At 41.7% G+C, this 17,867-nt stretch overlaps 3 protein-coding genes across 5 annotated transcripts; 2 read left to right on the top strand and 1 right to left on the bottom strand.

Moving 5' to 3' along the window:
* Positions 1-340: 340 nt before the first annotated feature.
* On the bottom strand, positions 341-6,204 carry rrn3 (RRN3 homolog, RNA polymerase I transcription factor). Its single transcript, XM_058049402.1, has 17 exons — positions 5,867-6,204; positions 5,698-5,754; positions 5,546-5,635; positions 4,953-5,082; positions 4,811-4,870; positions 4,624-4,687; positions 4,406-4,475; positions 4,164-4,262; positions 3,929-4,024; positions 3,338-3,461; positions 3,120-3,250; positions 2,846-2,976; positions 2,574-2,761; positions 2,013-2,121; positions 1,795-1,947; positions 1,439-1,523; positions 341-849 (listed from the first exon to the last, which is right to left on the bottom strand). Exons 1-17 carry the CDS (start codon positions 5,960-5,962, stop codon positions 700-702), a joined length of 1,833 nt encoding a protein of 610 aa, XP_057905385.1. The 5' UTR covers positions 5,963-6,204; the 3' UTR covers positions 341-699.
* A 263-nt stretch (positions 6,205-6,467) lies between these two features.
* Positions 6,468-11,457, top strand: dus1l (dihydrouridine synthase 1-like (S. cerevisiae)). Its single transcript, XM_058049403.1, has 15 exons — positions 6,468-6,614; positions 7,412-7,691; positions 7,859-7,967; positions 8,269-8,319; positions 8,434-8,546; positions 8,626-8,708; positions 8,881-8,984; positions 9,054-9,201; positions 9,379-9,475; positions 9,545-9,630; positions 9,712-9,881; positions 10,040-10,077; positions 10,692-10,767; positions 10,916-11,097; positions 11,311-11,457. The coding sequence occupies exons 2-14, from the start codon at positions 7,455-7,457 to the stop codon at positions 11,047-11,049; spliced, it is 1,446 nt and encodes a 481-aa protein (XP_057905386.1). The 5' UTR covers positions 6,468-6,614; positions 7,412-7,454; the 3' UTR covers positions 11,050-11,097; positions 11,311-11,457.
* Positions 11,458-12,092: 635 nt separating this feature from the next.
* On the top strand, positions 12,093-17,755 carry cln3 (CLN3 lysosomal/endosomal transmembrane protein, battenin). Of its 3 annotated transcripts, none has more exons than XM_058049927.1 (15): positions 12,093-12,294; positions 12,378-12,414; positions 12,633-12,729; positions 12,934-13,017; positions 13,468-13,547; positions 13,923-14,008; positions 14,214-14,286; positions 14,384-14,527; positions 14,652-14,785; positions 14,967-15,019; positions 15,086-15,154; positions 15,557-15,612; positions 16,090-16,108; positions 16,444-16,584; positions 17,039-17,755. In XM_058049927.1, the coding sequence occupies exons 1-15, from the start codon at positions 12,246-12,248 to the stop codon at positions 17,153-17,155; spliced, it is 1,239 nt and encodes a 412-aa protein (XP_057905910.1). In that variant the 5' UTR covers positions 12,093-12,245; the 3' UTR covers positions 17,156-17,755. The 3 variants fall into 3 exon arrangements, with proteins under 3 accessions (XP_057905910.1, XP_057905909.1, XP_057905908.1); XM_058049926.1 differs by having other exon boundaries at positions 12,094-12,294; positions 14,970-15,019; positions 16,090-16,183; positions 17,039-17,746; XM_058049925.1 differs by having other exon boundaries at positions 12,094-12,294; positions 16,090-16,183; positions 17,039-17,745.
* The last annotated feature ends 112 nt before the right edge of the window (positions 17,756-17,867 follow it).

The raw sequence follows: 17,867 nt of genomic DNA, 5'->3' as shown, positions 1-17,867 counted from the left end.
TCAAATATTTCATTTCTCCAAAAATGGTCTGCTTTTTCTGTGATGCTACATTGATGATTGCCACATTTTCACGTTTATGCTTGACTAACAATGCTTTCTTCTCAAATGCTGCAATGTCACACATTGGGCGGTCCTTGAACGCAACATCGCCGCTGTGTTGAGATGCAAAAGTGTGTTTGACAACATATTTCCAGTATGTCATGAGTTTTGACCCCGTAAGGCCTTAAATTCAAATGAAAGCTCCATGGATACCCTGTTCAGGAGTGAAAATGGCAATTGACGAGAAAAGGGGAGGGTTTGTCCTAAAGAGCTGATGAAAAATGCACAAATTTAAAGTTAGTAGTGTAAAGTCTTTACTAACCAAGAGCCAACATTTGAATCTTTTTCATAAACAGCAGCTGCATACCAGAAAAAGGCCAAAACATGAGGCAACCCTAAGAATACACATTAATGTCTGTGTATGACTGACAACTTCAAACAACTAGTGGGAATATTTGGGTCTGACGGTGACACAAATGTATTCATGTAGGTTTCTTATTTTTTAGGAACAAACTGGAACTGATCTTTTTATTTTTTTTTTGCGTGCGTTTAAAAATGGGATGCGTGGCCCACACTGTGACGTATATGCAAATATACGAAACGTATCAATGTTCCAATCAGCCAGTGATGAGTACTGTACGTACAGTACACCATGCTGCACTAACAATGTCTTTGGAAAGAGATGGGTGGTGAACCAACACTGCAGGGGTTGCTGGGGTTTGAGTCCAATGAACTGGGTGTCATTCCCACAATGCCGTCACCCTGGGGGGTTTCCCCATGCAGGAAGTCATACTCGTCCTCTTTGGAACCCTAACGGGAAAACACAAACACCGCGTCACACACCATCTGCATCCCATCTCTAACACCACCTTCTGTGAATTATATGCACTGTACTGTACTGTACTGTAATGCATGTACAGTGTTCCAAAACTCATACAGTGCAACGCATCTAAGTCCACATACTGTCACTGAAAACATGTGACTTTTACCAATCACAGGCGATACTGTATATGATAAACATATAATCAAAACAAATCATGAATAATTGACATTACTATTAATAAAGACTTTGTAAAAAAAAATCATACATGATGAATGTATCTATTATATTATTCTACATAATATCCGCTAAATACTACTAATTACTGTGTAATAATTACATTAATCGTAACCAAATGTCCTCCTTTTGGTCCTCTAATTTAAGGTTGCTATTGGCTTAAGCAGCTACCTTTTAGAAGGAGGAGGGGGAAGAAGGAACAAGAGAAAAAAGAAGAAAAAGAGGGAGTAAGAAGAAGGAGAAAGAAGGAATGAGAAGGAGGAGGAGGAGGAAGGAAAAAGGAAGAAGAAACAGGAGAAGGTGAAGAAGAATGTGGTAGATGTGTTTCATCAGTTCAGTTACCTGCTGGTCTGTTTTGGTCGTCGCCAGCTCAGAGTCTGCTGACTCCACCCACACCTGGTAGAGGGGTTCAATCAGGTGACCCGACCTGGACACAAACACAGGTTACAACCATGTCCAGCAGGGGTGTCCATATTCACATTTTATTCATGGAGCAATGAAGAAAAAGGGTGTCAATGATTAGCATCCTTTTCCTTAGCCTTTACACTTTATAGTTAGCATCACTTGCAAACTATTCCAATTCTTATTCATACAGGATGTGAATATTTTTATACATATGCACAATGCTTAATGTTTGACCTCGACTTCTAGCAATACACCATGTCCCGCTTTGGGTCTGTTTCTGTGGGTGGGTGTACCTTTTAAGCAGATAGGGGTCGTATGGAAAGAAGCAATCCAGGGGGTTGGTGTTGGTGCCCACGCTGTCTCCTCCTACAGAGCTGTGCACCACCGGCAGCAGGTGGCGGTTGTTCCGCTCTATGATGGTGTAACAGAACACCAGCTGGTACTTCCTGAGAAAACACCGCCACGTCAAGCCCACACTTCCTGTGTATGTGTGTGTGTGTGTGTGGTTTACCTGGTAATGGCTGCAAACATGGTGGTGACAGCCGGGAGGCACACTTTGAGTGGGTTTAGCTGACACATCACCACCCTCTCCAGGTTGAAACCCTGGAGATACTCCAAGCCTGAAACACACACACACACGTCCAACATATTATTATTAATATTATTAATACTGAGTCTATCATTTGTGATGGAGCATCAGAGCTAGCTTTTGTTTTGTTGTGTTTTTTTTTTTTTTTTAGGAGTGTATAGTTGCACATTACTTACAAACACATACTCTCCAAGGCAGCATTGTATTAGAAAGTATTCCGTTAACAAAAAGTTCTGTATCATTCACTGTGTTGTGCCTATAGTGCATTACAAAGTCAACTCAATGGATTATTGCGGCCACTAGGTGTCGCCAAAAATCCACCCACCACCTCACTTAACTTCAAGGCAGCAGATTTAGTTTTTTTGAATTTTTTTTTTTACTGTGTATATTGTGACATACAAGTCGCAGCTGACCATAAGTGACAGAAGCAGCCACACTATTCTAAAAAGTGAGACTCCAATGAAGGAGTGCAAAGCGGTGTACCTTTCTTCGTGTTTCCTGCAAGCAAGGCTCCATGTCTGAAAATGAGTGTGTAAAAGACAGCCTGGCAGGCGGTGTAGAACGCTCCGTGAAGGTTGACATCGCAACAAGCCTGACGACCACTGCCGTCCTGTCCGTCGATGTAGCGATGGATCCAGGAGATCAGCAGGTCCAGACACGCCCGCACTGTGCTGCAAGGGTTTGGGACGTAGATGCTGGATGAGAGCAGCAAGACTTCCTCAGACATTTCTAACTTGGAATGGAAATGAGCTCACAGCACTGGGATGAACTTGGCTCGGGCCAGGAAGCTCCCCATGTAGCCGGCAGCGGCCTGCCGCAGGACAGCAGGCTGCGTTGGATTCTGCAGGATTTTCCACAGGTGCTCCAAAAAGGCCTCAGCCAGGGCCTAAACAGGGAATGCACACGTTACACACACATTCCAAGAATCACAGGGTGGCTAGTTAGTTTAGACAAACACACTCAATTGCTTCTCCAATAAGCATTTAGCATCTTACGGACACAGTGTGTAAGGACAAGGCGGACACTCACCAGTTTGAAGCTGCAGAGATAAAAGAGTGTGTACTGGACATGACTGGAGGCATGCGTGGGGAGAATGAGCTTGTCAAACACATTCAAGAAGTCTCTGTACATCTCCTTGGTCCTGTCTATATGGAGACTACCTGCAAGGGAAGAATGACAAGAGGATGTTAAGTCAAAGAAGTAGCGATAATAGATGTAGTCTCTTATTGGTCAGGACGATGGCGTACCATTTATGTAGCAGACATCTTTGATGTAGGCCAACAGCACCGTCATGAGGGCGTCCAGCCTCTCAGCCACTGGGTGAGCCATCACCCCCAAACCAGGAGGCTGACCTGTTGGCAGGTCCTCATCCTAACACACACATACGCACATGTACATTTTCTAAACCAAGCCATGGGGATATGCAAAGATGCTTTTTTATAGTTCAGGAATAGCCTGCATCTCAGCTCTGTGTTATTGGTGACAAAGTGTATTATGAGTATGTATATAATACATACTTTTCCTTTTTTGCTATTTTGATAATATATATATAGTTTATTTATTTTTTACAACTATTTCAACGTGTTTTGCATAGATTTAGTTTTCTCTTAACATTATGTCATTGCTCATAATATTTGGACTATTATTTTGATACCCATTGTGATAGCCTAACCTAAATTTGCAAAATAAATTCTATGCATTTTTTGATTAGTAAGCCATGATTTATTATATATGTTTGAAAAACTGTGTCGGACTGAAGCAGCAAAATTTGAAGCATGAAGTAGGGAGGGCTGGAGTGTGTACAGTATGTAACGTGTAGAATGGAGACTCTTAGGTACCATTTCAAAGAGGGCCTCCTCAGCAAATGTGTCTGCCTTGTGCCTTTGTTGTGCATTCTCTTCAGCCTCTTCAATATCCGAGCGTGATGCACCCACCTGAAAGACAAATCTACATTTAGTAAAACGTGATTATATTGATATTGTATTGGCATGCACGTGTGCTTTAACATCGAGGGTGGCTAACACCGAGTGTCTGCCCCTTTTTCCTCTTCCTTCAGATATGTGACACTCTTACATCCAGTTTAAGCATCTGTCCAACGATGACCTCCAATACGTCTCGTCGAATGGCGGGTATGTACACCGTCACTCTCAGGAGGTTGTGGACGTAACACTCCTGCAGATAGCAACATAAAATTTAATTTCCCTGTTCACATGTATCACACATGCAGTGGACCCTTCAATGTGCCACCAGTAATCCCTCGTTCGGGAAGTCCCTCATATACAAGGTTGGAGGCAAATGTCATATGATTCTCTTACCAGTGTCCTGGAGGACTTCTGTACAAAAGGAAAGTGGCCTTGTAGGATGGGCAGCAGAAAGTGACTCGTGCTGAAAGCAGGAATGGAACATGAAGCATTAAACACAGCAAAATCATTGAATAAGGAATCCTACTTGACAGAAATTGACTCAACACAGTCACCCTAAACAACGGGTCGCTGTAGATGTTTTGTAAGGCATAAAGAAGTAGAGGACTTACGATGGGACATATCTAGTGATGAGCTGCAAGGCCTGGTGACACTGGTTGAAATTTCTGGGGAGATCTGAACAAAAAACAAAAAGAAATGTGTCAAGTCCTCCCAGCTTACCCTAATGAGGACAGGTGAAAATGGATGGATATTAACAATATTTTTGAAATTTCATTCCACTGAAGGATGGACACCTACTCTCATCTTCATCATCTGAATCAGAGATATCCACTCCTCCTTCACTGATGGTCACTCGCTCTGGAAAGAAAAAGGTATAATTCCACCCAATCAGACCACAGCAGATTTGTGAGGAAAACAAACCGAAATGGCAGGAACCTACTAGGCGTGAAGTGGGACACCACCATTTTGAGACACGCACACAGGTAGACGGTCTGTGCAGACACCAGGTTACTGAGGAAGGCCATGTACTCCTCCACAACAGCCTGGCTCCGACCCACCCAGGGAAGCCTCTATACATGTACAGCCACAGGAAGGACTTAAGATTAAGATATGCCTTTATTTGTCCCTCAGTGGGGAAATTTGCAAGTTTTTGACAGCATATATGCACACCCCATTTCCACCGCAACTACTTTAGTCCGGAACGAAGCACATTGGTTCCAGACCCAACCGTCATAAGTGGGACTCCTTACAAATGGAACCTGTTTACAATCATCTAATTGTGCTTTTTAACATTATTAGAGCCCTATACACATGAATTAACAACCCTATAGTCAACTTTACAGTCAGTTTACCCAATATAGTAGAACAGAAAATAATACATACAGTTGGGCCTCGCTGTATGACATTTTTTGACAGGCAAAGTGGTGAGGGACTATTGTAGTCACAGCATGTGTTTAAATTGATCAGCCAATTAAAGAAAAACGAGTTACGGGGCGCTGCCATGACTGTAAATTATCACTGCACCATACTCACCAATATCGTATAGATGAGTTGTTCATGGTCTTTTGTGAGCTGAGATACACAATTCCTGAATTCTTGGAGCCACGTGATGATCTGAGCATCCTATAAGAAGAGATACAGCATTTAAAAGCCAAAATAGACAGGTGACTGTAGACGTTATTTACCTTTATCTCAGGATCAGCCAGTTGATGCTTCAGCAGTTCATAGTCGTTGAACTCTCCCTGATAGACACGAGTGATTGACATATCCATCAGTTATGTATATCGCACAGGTCAAGTATTGTAAATTGTTTCCTAACCAGTAAAATTGAAATATTTAAACCATACTACTCACCCGCTTATACTTCGATAACGTTTCCACAACGCTACCGCCAAACCTGACTGTTTTTAAAGGGGGAGTGTTGAGAAAATCCCGATCTGCTATCTCCATGCTTTATAGACAATAAAAAACAAGGACTTTTTCGTAGGTGACGTTTTAGTGACACCCTCAAAAAAATGACACGACGCTGACGCTCAGCAAAATAAGCAGCTAAATTTATGCTACGCTATTTCCAACCAACGAGATATGAAATAATTCGAAAACAACAGTTTTTGGCGAAAATAAACAAGCACATGTAGAGGATCCATTTTCACACGGAAGAACTTCTTCTTCTGTTGTTTGAGTGTTAAGGAGCACCGCTGATTAACAGCGCCATCTATCTGAACGTTGATGTGATTGCGGACTATTGGGCATATTTTGCTTGGAATCAACAAGAAAGTAAAGAATATCAACGTGGACTCTGTATCCTTTCATCTTTCAATGGAAAAGATTTGGACAAAGAGGAGCGTTTTAGAAAATAACTATAGAGTATGTTATGACAAGTGTTATGACACCGTAACACCTCTAAGAGGCAGTAGTGTAAAACCCGCGCCACGTCTTCCGGAAATGGACAAAATCAGGAACCTGTCGGCGTTTGCTGTTCCTGCCGTTACGGTTTCACTGTTACACACCCGGCCGTCTGCTGTACAGTACTTGGGGAAGTATCCACGGGAAACGACAACTATCTACTAACTAACTATCTACTTGTAGACTGATACATATGGTAAGTACATCATTTGAGCTGCTTGTGTTACAAACAACAAACCAAGCTGTCGTGTATTTTGGTGAATTTACCATAAAAGTGAAAATATGTGCTTGATAGGATGTACAGTACACGCTTCCAGATACACATACGAGTACATATTCGATTATATAAAAATAGTTTTTACAGGGATAAATGAAAAGGCATTATAAACAAATTGGTGGGCTTATTTTACTGTTAAGAAAAGCAAGAAGATGACAAATGAGTATTATTGTAAAAGGCTGAGCCACGTAGTAAATTATAAGAATGTTTTTTTAATGCTCATCCACATTAAAATTAAATGCTTTCATTCTTTCATACACTCACCAGCAGTTTTATAGTACATTTCTCACCAACCTGTACACAAACAATGTACACAAACATGTATGGTACCACTTTCTATGTTAATGTTATTTCTACCAACAAATCAGGGTTAGAAAGTTATGATAATTGCATCTACAATGTGGGTTTTGTGCCTCAAATTTAAGAAGATTGTTGGAAGTTATCATTAATTAAAAAAAAAATGGTATTTATATCACCAAAAAATGTGGCCGAGAAGTTTACACATCCTGTATACATTAGCAAAGTGGGTAGTTTTTACACAAGCATTATATATTTTTAGTATCTGAACAGGATATTTGTATTTGAATTGAATTGTATTTATTATTTTACAGATTCCAATTGTTTGATAATCATTGTGCCGTTGACCAAAAAAGGAATATTTCATATTGTATGGCCTTTTGTCGTTTTGTTTTTAAATAAATCCATCCTTTTTGCAGAGCCTTAGATGATTTTGGATGTCCTGTCCGGGTCATCTGGATCATGGCTAAGCTCCAGGGCTTTGATTTCTGGAAGAAGACCCTGAAAGAAGCGTGCTTCGTGGTGGCGCCCATGGTGGACCAGAGTGAGCTGGCATGGCGGCTACTTAGCCGTCGCCACGGTGCACACCTCTGCTACACACCTATGCTTCATGCTCAGGTGTTTGTTCGTGATGCTAATTACAGGAGGGAAAACCTCTACAATGAGGTTTGTGAGGAGGACAGACCACTGATAACTCAGGTATCCATCTTTTATTTGTACTTTGTGTCCTAATCAAACAACGCTGTTGTTATGAGCTAAAAGGACCCGTTGTGCTCTGTGTCTTTCTACATCTGTGTGATCATTCTGACTCCATGCCCTGAATTATATATAAAGAAAATGGGCTCAATCTTTTTTTTTCCTTCCAGTTTTGCGCAAATGATCCTGAAGTGTTCATCCAGGCGGCTCTCTTGGCCCAGAACTACTGTGATGCCATCGATCTCAACCTGGGATGCCCTCAGATGATCGCTAAAAGAGGTAAGTCCAGTCAAAATGGATGAAAATAGCAGACTTAAGAGAGTCGCAAGAGCTTTGCGTTGTGCTTGAAATCAAAGTTTCAAATATTATATTGTGATGTATAAGATGTATGCCAGAGAAATTACTACTAGATGCTATGGACGAGATGCTATGGACGAGATGCTATGGACGAGATGCTATGGACGAGATGCTATGGACGAGATGCTATGGACGAGATGCTATGGACGAGATGCTATGGACGAGATGATTGCCTGCTCTCTTAGCTGTCTGTGGATCACTTTTTTGTCTATTTCTGTCCAAGGCCACTATGGAGTTTTCCTGCAAGATGAATGGGAGCTGTTAGAAAAAATGGGTAATTCTTTATTTATCACAATATGTATTTGTGGGTTTTTTCATCATCTTAATGACTTTATCATTTGACTCTCACATGGAGTACATTATATAACGTATCTTCATGGTGTCTCAGTGCGGTTAGCCAATGAAAAGCTGTCTGTGCCAATCACGTGTAAGATCCGCGTGTTCGAGGACGTTGAAAAGACGGTCCGCTACGCCCGCATGCTGGAGAAAGCCGGATGTCAGGTACAATCACAGTCTTCTTTTCGTTCATGCACCGGCCATGACTTGTTCGAAGGATGAATGTGTTGTCGTGCATCTCCAGCTGCTGACAGTGCACGGCAGAACCAAAGACCAAAAAGGCGCAATGACCGGCGTTGCCAGTTGGGAGCACATCAAAGCAGTGCGGTGAGTTCCATTACCTCACCTTTTCAACACTAACTGGACCCGCCTAAAAAAAAAAAAAACTTTTCAGAAAAAGTTCTGGTGCATCTCTGCATGATTGATGGGATGGGCTGATGTGTTTTGGGGTATTTAGAAAGTAAAGAATGCGTCCTACTGAAAGTTTGATGTGCTGCAGGAAGGCGGTAAATATTCCGGTGTTTGCTAACGGCAACATTCAGCATCTGAGCGACGTGGAGCGCTGCATGAAGGAGACGGGCGTTCAAGGGGTGATGAGCGCAGGTGCGTCGTCTACAAGCATCTCCATGAAAAGCCTGCTGGATTTGCGATAAATATCCTTTTGCTTCTCAGAGGGGAACCTCCATAACCCGGCACTCTTCGAAGGGCGTAGCCCACCAATTTGGGAGATGGCTGAAGAGTACTTGGAGGTGGTAAAGCAGCATCCCCCATGCAACTTGTCCTACGTACGAGCCCATCTCTTCAAGCTGTGGCACCACACGTATGTTTTCTATGGTCATTGATGAATATATGAATTGCTAATTTTGTCTAACTGTGTTTACATGAACAGTGAATGTATGAACGATATGGAAGTCTACATGGATTGAGGACTAAGCTGAGCTGTATCTGTAACGTAGCATCCTAACATGTTTTGACGGAAGTGTGATTTGTGCGTCAGGCTTCAGATCCACCAGGACCTGAGGGAGGAGTTGGCCAAGGTGAAAACCATGGAGAGTTTGGCTAACGTTAGCACACAGCTTAGGCTGCGCTGCCAGGTAATAGCAGCTTCTTTTTTTTAAGATCAGTGTTTAGCAATAGACGCTAATGATTTCATTCCCATCCAGGACGAGATAGCCAAAGGAAACGATATGGAAAAGGAGAGCAGCCTGCCCTTCCCTCACTGGATCTGCCAACCATATGTCAGACCGCCGTAAGTAGTGACCTTTCCACGATGACCCGCCCCTTTCAGCCTCAACATTAAACAACGCTTCTCTTGGTCTGACGACTGCAGTCCCAAAGATCCAGCTGCCATAGGTAACGACCAAGAATCCCAAGCAAAGAAGACAGTGTGCCAAAAGAGAGTACTGGAGGACTCAGACGGGGCGACTCAAACGCTCTCCAAAAATAAACTGAAGAAAAGGTCCCGCAATCCCAACAAGAACTTCTCCCCAGACCAGAAACGTAAGTTTCACCCCCGTCTGTCCACACAGCCCTAAATTCCTAAATCACACCGTGTTGTTACAATCCACGTGGAATATTGCAATGTGAACTTCATCGTTTTGCTATACGAACAAAATATGACACCTACATTTCCACCCTTCTCCCTCTCCCCCCAACAGCCAAGTACATCAAGTGTGAACAGTGCGGGAACCCAAAGGTAAGCTGTCAATAAATAAAGACAATGTAGAAAAGCACACAGCTGTGGGTTTTAGACAACTCGATCGTGAGACTGAATGATGTCGATATGGACTCTAGACAACTTGATCATGTGACTGAATGACATGAGATCAGGAAAAATGATGGAATGCGTTGAAAGTATGCACATAAATGAACTGTAAAAGAAATCTTTATACTTTATATTACCAGGGATGTATTTACCCTGAGAAAGGAAAAGTGTCCAGCCAGAAAGACACCCCTGGAGACGGGGGTCTCAAATGTAGCCCTCAGTTTGCGTCACTCCCATCACTGGGAGTTCTTTCTACTCCCCAGCATGCTTTGCGGCACTTGTTTTTTGAAGTTGTAGTTGATTATTTCCCATAGTAGGCGTATTTGCCAGAAGTCATGAAGTCCGACTAAATATCCGTCCACTTCTCATAGTCTCTCTTCGTTAGGAAAGTGTGAAAGCGAGTCAACATCACGTCCCACTTTTAACATTTGACATGACCAATTGTTATAGTCAATAGTCAACATAGATCTCTGAGACTATAAAGTCGTATCCATTCAATTGTCTTTTCTCGGTTGCCTTGGTTTTGAAGCATTGACTTCTTGCAGGGAAACAAGTGTGTCTTCAACCTGTGCCGAGGATGCTGTAAGAAGAAGTCCTACAAGGAGGTGGCAAACTGTTTAAGTCAGTGTACACAAATGCTCGTTCCTTCTCAAACCTTTCATGCAAATAATTGATGAATGAAATAATGCTACTTCACAGACAGCACGCACATGTAATACGTAAAGTAACATCAGATAACAACTTGCCCATTGTTTTTTGTGCTTGACAGGCCACGGGCTGAAGTTCAAGACCAAGGCAGAGAGGTGTAAAGCTGAAGAGGAAAAGAAAACCGAGATAGAGAAAAAATGCAGCCCTCCCCAGCTGCTTCTTCATCAAAGCACACAGCTCCAGGAGAAGGCGTAGCGGCCACCAGGGATCATGTCTTCATTCAGAAACGCGCTCTCAGCTGCTGTACGTCTCTCTGCCTGATCAGCTACTTTCCTTACACACGATATTTGGCAAATCCCATGATCATGTTTCAAAATATGAAATGCTAATTTGTTTAAATGGGTAGCATCTGTCAACAGTTGACAGACTTGAATTGAATAAATGTGCTACTTATACTTCTAATAATTTCATTGTACATATACAAGATACCAAACCAATCTATTTTTATACCATTAGAACATCTCCAGCGCTGCAGAGTCAGATGGAGCTCCTATCCCAGCTGACTTGGGGCAAGAGGCGAGGCACACCAGGAATGGCCGCCGGGAAGTCACATGACACAAAAACAACCATTCATGCTCGCAGAATAAAGAAATGTTAAAAGCACTGATGAGGTCACGATCTCAGTCTTTCTACCACAGGCCACTAGGGGTCAGTAGAGTCACTAGTACAACAAAACTACCTTTTGTGAAAGTAAGTCACTAAAGTGAATGGAGTACTTTCCCCTTATATACATGAAAATGTATTAGCAAACGTAATAAAGCAGGCTGGAAATGAAACAGCCTCAAGTAAGACCTCGTTTGGCGCGTAAACCAGTTGGCAGTCCAAGTCCATGCGGAACACGAATTAAATCTCCGTTCTGTTGCCACATCCAATATGGCGGTGACCTATGGCTACCTAGCCTAGCCTAATGCAGTTAGGATAATTACACAATTAATGACATTTTACCTGCGTTCCTTTTTTTTAGCAGGATAAGTGAACGAGTTAACACAGACGAATACCCGCGAGTCCCGGTTCTATGCAGTTAAAAAAACGTGGTGCCTTCAATGGAAATAGAAGACAAAATAAAAATATAGTATTCTATCAAAGAGAACAAAACAACGTCGATGTGGCTATTTGATAATGTCACACACGCACATTATTAACAATGAAGAAAAAAAACAAGTGCCATTGGCAACATACATCTTCATACTGTACTACTGAGTATTGTACAGCAGGGGGCAGTATTGCAACCAGTTGCCGATTTCGTAGTAGAAGAAGTAGCAAAACAAAACAGAAAAATGCACTTCCGGGCCCTGGGGTCTGCTGACTTTACGATTTTAATTTTTGTATGACACTGGCGTAGTTGATTATTCTCATGCGGTTTATAAAGTATATGTAATTTATTCATAAACATGGAGCAGTCTGTCAACGCAGACATTATTCAAGAAATACATACGAACAGTGAGTAGGAATTCTTCCTCAGTAATATATTGTCACTGTAAATATAGAATACTGTAATGTTGTTATGAATGTATTCTTTACAGGTCGTTGTAGACAATGGCGCAATTGGGTCGGATTTTGGTGAGTGTCATTTCAAATAATTGAATAGGAATCAAGTGTGGTTATGTGTTGTACTGAACATGAAAACTATTTGGAGTGTTTATTACAACTAGTAAAATGCAAATGACCAAAGGAACAAGTTCCAGGGGAATATGTGTTGTCTACCTTATTAATGTTTGGTGGTTTCTGTCTTGTTAGTCGTTGTTTGTGTAAGTGTTATTTACCATTGCTCTTCTCAGGTTACTTGGACTGTGCAACAATTTTGCATATGTGGTCATGCTTAGTGCTGCTGAAGATATCCTTCAAAAACAAGAGACCCACAATGGCACGGTGTATGTAAGTACACCTTTATAACATACTTGTTGTGCCTGCAAAGTGACAGCTGCACCAGATGGAACCTCTTCATCAATGAGATATCAATCATCATCAACACAGTATTATAATTTCATTCTGCTTATGATAGTTTTTTTGCACCATATTCAACAATGTTCTGCTCATGAAAAAAGAATTGTAAAAAAAATAGAATCTTTTTCTTTACAGAACTCCTCTTTAACAATATTGGAAGTTGAAGATGTGAAGGCTGCCAACAGCAGCCGCTATGATTGCAATCCTGTCTCAACTGCCGTAAGTGCCATTTATTTATTGAACAGCACACACTTCACACTATATATACACTATATATACTCTATGAGTCAGTTACTTTCATATTTTTGCCATTTGCTGGTGGCTTGAGCTCTTTATATTCCGGACGCCCTATCTGACGAAGCACCATCGGTATTCAGAATATAAAGGGCTCAAGCCAAAAACCAGTATGCCGATCAAAAAGATCCGCTGTGGCGACTCCGTAATCAGGAAAAAGCCGAAAGAAACAAACAAAAGTAGGTAGGTGTGGAACATCACTCCCATGACAAGTGGGGATCTTCTGTAATGTGAAATAATAACTTCAGAAAAGAATACTTTTTCATCTTTCTTTTCACATTTGTGTTTAAAATGAGGGATCAAAAATGATTGTTATATATTTATGTGTAACAGCAATAATGTGCAAAAATATGATTCCATTCCTTTTGTCCTCAGGCTGTGCTTTTAGCTGACATCCTTCCAACCCTCATCATCAAGCTGTCTGCTCCTCTGCTCGTCCACCAAGTGCCTTATGGGTAATGAAGTCATCACTACCCCTGCAATGGATGATTCACTAGTAGAATCATATATAGCGCAGTACACATCCTAAATGTTATGTTCCTTGGCCCCCACCGTCCATGCATGTCGTTATGTCATGTAACGTATGTCAAATATGCGGCCATATTAGTGTCCAGCGTGTCAGGTGACATTTTATTGTTAGGTCTTATGTTTCTTTGCACCACTTTGTCACCCTGTGCATGTGGTCCTGGAATGTAATCCCTATGAGAAACAGGCATGTACTTCCTATACTTACTGTATACGCCATCTTCCAGTAACACTAAATGGGAGCTAAAGCAAGTATTGTTTGATGTGAGTGTGTGCCTAAATATACAATATGTATTTTTTTCCAGAGTTCGAGTGTTATTGTGTGTGGTCATGGCTGCAGGAAGCTTCCTCATTGTGTCCTTCTCTTCAAGTGTGTGGATGAGCATTGTTGGTAAGAACTTTGATATGATATATATGTATAATCTGCTAATTATACTTGTCGGACTGACAGGCATATTTATTGATGTATTTAACAAGTGAGTCATTAGGACTGGGTCTGAACTATACGGTACAGCATGAATTGTGACCTACAAAAGGATGTAAACGCCTGTAATGGCGTAGATGCATGGTGTTGATTTTCTTTCTATCCACTTTAGGCGTGATTTTTGCCAGTGCCAGTGCAGGATTTGGAGAATTATCTTTCCTTTCTCTCACCGTCTTCTATAGCAGGTATGTTTCCTTGTACATACTCTATGTTTAAGTACACAAATACAGGATATATATCATGATATGTTTTTTTTTTACTTTACTTTCCTGCCTGTCGAAGGGACGTACTCGGGGGCTGGGGATCGGGGACGGGTGGGGCCGGTGTTGCAGGGGCCCTCCTTTACGCCGGCCTCACTCAAGTCGGCCTTTCACCCCAACATACGCTTTTCATCATGCTGACAGTCCCGTGCGCTATGCTCATCAGGTAAGTGACAGTCATGCCGAAAATCAGCTCCTTGGTGGGGTTGTGAAGGTGTGAGGGATGGTTTCCACTTCAGCATTCTCCGCTCATTTCCCCTCTTTTGCTTGCTCTCCAAACCAACTGTTAGCTATTTTTTCCTGCTGGTTCCACCGCCGTCGTTCCCTCAGTGGAAGCGGAGAGAGATGGATGAACCAGTGGCTTCAGATGAGAGGCAGCGGCTGATGGACGAATGCCACGAGGAGCAGGAAGCATGTGGCCGAGGTAGCAACGCAACAGCCAACATTTATTTCAATATGGTGGCATGATTACACAGCACGCCTTATTAAATCAACCGGTGCTTTTCTCAAAATCAGACCTGCACCTTACCTCAATGCCTTGCCTCAGCCGGTCATTTTATTCTTATTGTTAAAAAGCCCAGCCTGTTTTTATGTTTATGTTTCAGCAGAGAGCAGATATGTTCCTCTCACGCTTCAAGACAAGTTCCATATCATTAAAGTAAGTAAGTGCAATATTTCATAGAAGCATCAAAGTCAGACTCCTTATCTTTCTACTGGTCTGCAGGACTTGATGCCGTTCATCTGTCCTTTGGGGTTGGTCTACTACGCTGAATACTTCATCAACCAGGGCTTGGTGAGCTGCTGTACTTAATTTCCAAACTCGTCATCAAAAAGGAAACGCTGGGAAGCTTGATGAGTCACCTTGACATAGACCTCGAATTCACATCAGATGCGTATTGCGTACATCACGTCCACGTACATAGATTTAAAACGCTCAGTTCACATGAGAGGTAAGGTATAACTTGTATTGGAGCTAAATGTGTCACAAAAATATTCCTAAATGGGATTGGACTTCTCCAGTACACTGGAGGTGTAGCTCCACTGTGTGACAGTGGAGAATATTAACTTTCACACACGTTTAGATGCCTCGCTACACACCACTTTAAGCAAAGTAACATTTCCACACTTAATGTTTGAGTGTTCATAGTTGTTGTTTGATGGGAAATAATAATAATAATGTTTCTACTTCCCCCAGATGGAGCTCCTCTACTTCCCTAACTTTTTCCTCAGCCATGCGGAGCAGTATCGCTGGTTAGTACATTCCAAGCAAATACTACCGTACTTTTATGATTGTTTTTTTGTTCTTTGGAAGTCAGTAAATTTAGAACGTCAACAGGCGATGAAATCTTTTTCTGACTTAAGTTTAAACCTGCTGAGTCAGCGAGTCTGAATATTATCATTCATGCATGTTATTATACTGTCAGGCCATGGATGGATGGATTGATTGACAGTTTAGGTCGTCTTTGAAGATATTTGTCCTCTCATCCAAGCAGGCTTCATCTCTGCGATATAGAAATTGAATATTTTGGTAGCTAGCCCCCCTGGCGACCACAATACTACATATGACGTGTATGTCCCAATGTTTGACTAATACTACATCATTGTACCACGAAACGGACATCATTTGTTGGTTCATTTGTGGAAAACTGAGATATAGCAGGTGATGGTTGTATTTATTTATATATGAGGTAGAGAAACGTCTGATATTTTGCATGTCTTTGTGTGTAGGTATCAGACCTTGTATCAGGTGGGCGTGTTTGTCTCTCGATCCTCCCTATGTTGCGTGAAGATCAGGAAACTGTGGGGCCTTGCTGGGCTGCAGGTAAGCTATCATGGGAAAATACACAGACTGCTTAGCACGGCTCCGTCTGGCTTCATGCCTGACCTACGTGTGTATGTTATTCTTGTTCTTGTGTGGGTTTGCTCTGGTTGGGGACAGAAGTAACATTCAGTTTTTCTCCATCACCATGAGGGGTTTTCCATTTCGAATCCTGCTGTCGTTGGTAGAAGAGTTGATGTTTGTGCTTTTCATTATGATTCCCAAACTGTAGCAACCCATGAAGTCATCCTTTCCTTCCACAGGTGGTGAATGCACTGCTGCTTCTGTTGGCCGTCCGCTACTACTTCCTGCCCAGTGCCTGGCTAGTCTTCCCCATCATCTTCTACGAGGGTCTGCTGGGTGGAGCGGCATACGTCAACACCTTCTACTTCATTAGTAAAGAGGTTTGACTTTCTTTCTTATTATGTTGACTTTTCTAGCGGGGTTAAGCAGCAACACACTAAGTTGTCACCACAAAGCCAAGGTCTGGAAGGCACCCTGATGAGAGAACTTGGTTAGGATGTTTACAAGAGACCCAGAAAGCACCAAGCTTCCAGGCCTGTTATGGACTGCAAAATCCTGGAAAGTTTGTCACCAATAGGATGTTTTTTTTTCCTCCTATACAAAAACCATCTCGACGGGTTGGTGTGAAAAATGTAGAAGTAGCCCCCACATCCTGTTGATTGTTCAGTATGATCATCGTGCTCTAGTAAAATGAAAAGTATGAATGTATTTTAGGTATGCATTTTTTCATTAGGAGAAATGTCAAAGGTCAAAGTGCTACAAATGGGCCAATGTGGATCATGTTCTTCTGCTGCAGCCGTGTTGATAACGCTTATGGATTTCTTTCTTTCGTAGACTGAGGACAGACAGAGGGAGTTTGCCATGGCTGCAGCCAGCGTAGGAGACAGCTTGGGCATCGCCTTGGCGGGGGTCACTGCTTTCCCTGTGCACCGATACTTCTGCTCCCTTTGAAACATTCCACACACTCACCATCACTCATACTAATACAATCAATGACTCATACATAGCATAGAAATATCACAGTTGACATTCCAGAGGTGAGTGAAGACACTTGACATATCTTACATAGTTTGCTGGGATCATCCCATCTGGTTTTTATGTGTACATGATGGGAAACGCCATTCCTTTTAACGACTCAAACACTGAAGTGAATTGGGTACTCCATTCACTCGTCACAATGTGTTAACATGTAAGTTAACATGTAAGGAAATTCAAATGTTTAGCTAAATAAAACCAATTTAATTCAAAAACAAAACAAACACCACAAACCCACATGAAAAACAAAAGAGTACATTCTATATTTATATTTACAGTTCCACAATGGCCTAAAGCAGGGGTCTCAAACTCAATTTACTTGGGGGCCACTGGAGCTAGGGTCTGGGCGAGACTGGGCTGCATCAGGTTTTCCAAAAAAAAACGTATTTATTAAAAACAGAAAAATGAATAATCTTTGCTTTGGTTTCGATTTTCTACAAGAAAAGCTCTGATAAAACATTCCACTGTTCTCAAATATCTTAATTTTTATTTTTCTGCACAAAATAAGATGAAAAATAAATAAAGAAATCAAGAATAAAGAAAATCAATCAATAAGTAATAATAATAATAAAACAACAAATAATAAAAACTTAAGAAACCACATATAGTTGGTGGGTAGACAAATTAT

This window comes from Doryrhamphus excisus, chromosome 15 (genome assembly GCF_030265055.1).
Source record: "Doryrhamphus excisus isolate RoL2022-K1 chromosome 15, RoL_Dexc_1.0, whole genome shotgun sequence".
In the NCBI taxonomy this organism is placed as follows: Eukaryota; Metazoa; Chordata; class Actinopteri; order Syngnathiformes; family Syngnathidae; genus Doryrhamphus; species Doryrhamphus excisus.
The sequence above is the reverse complement of the archived record's forward strand: the minus strand, read 5'-3'. Positions and strand labels throughout refer to the sequence as shown.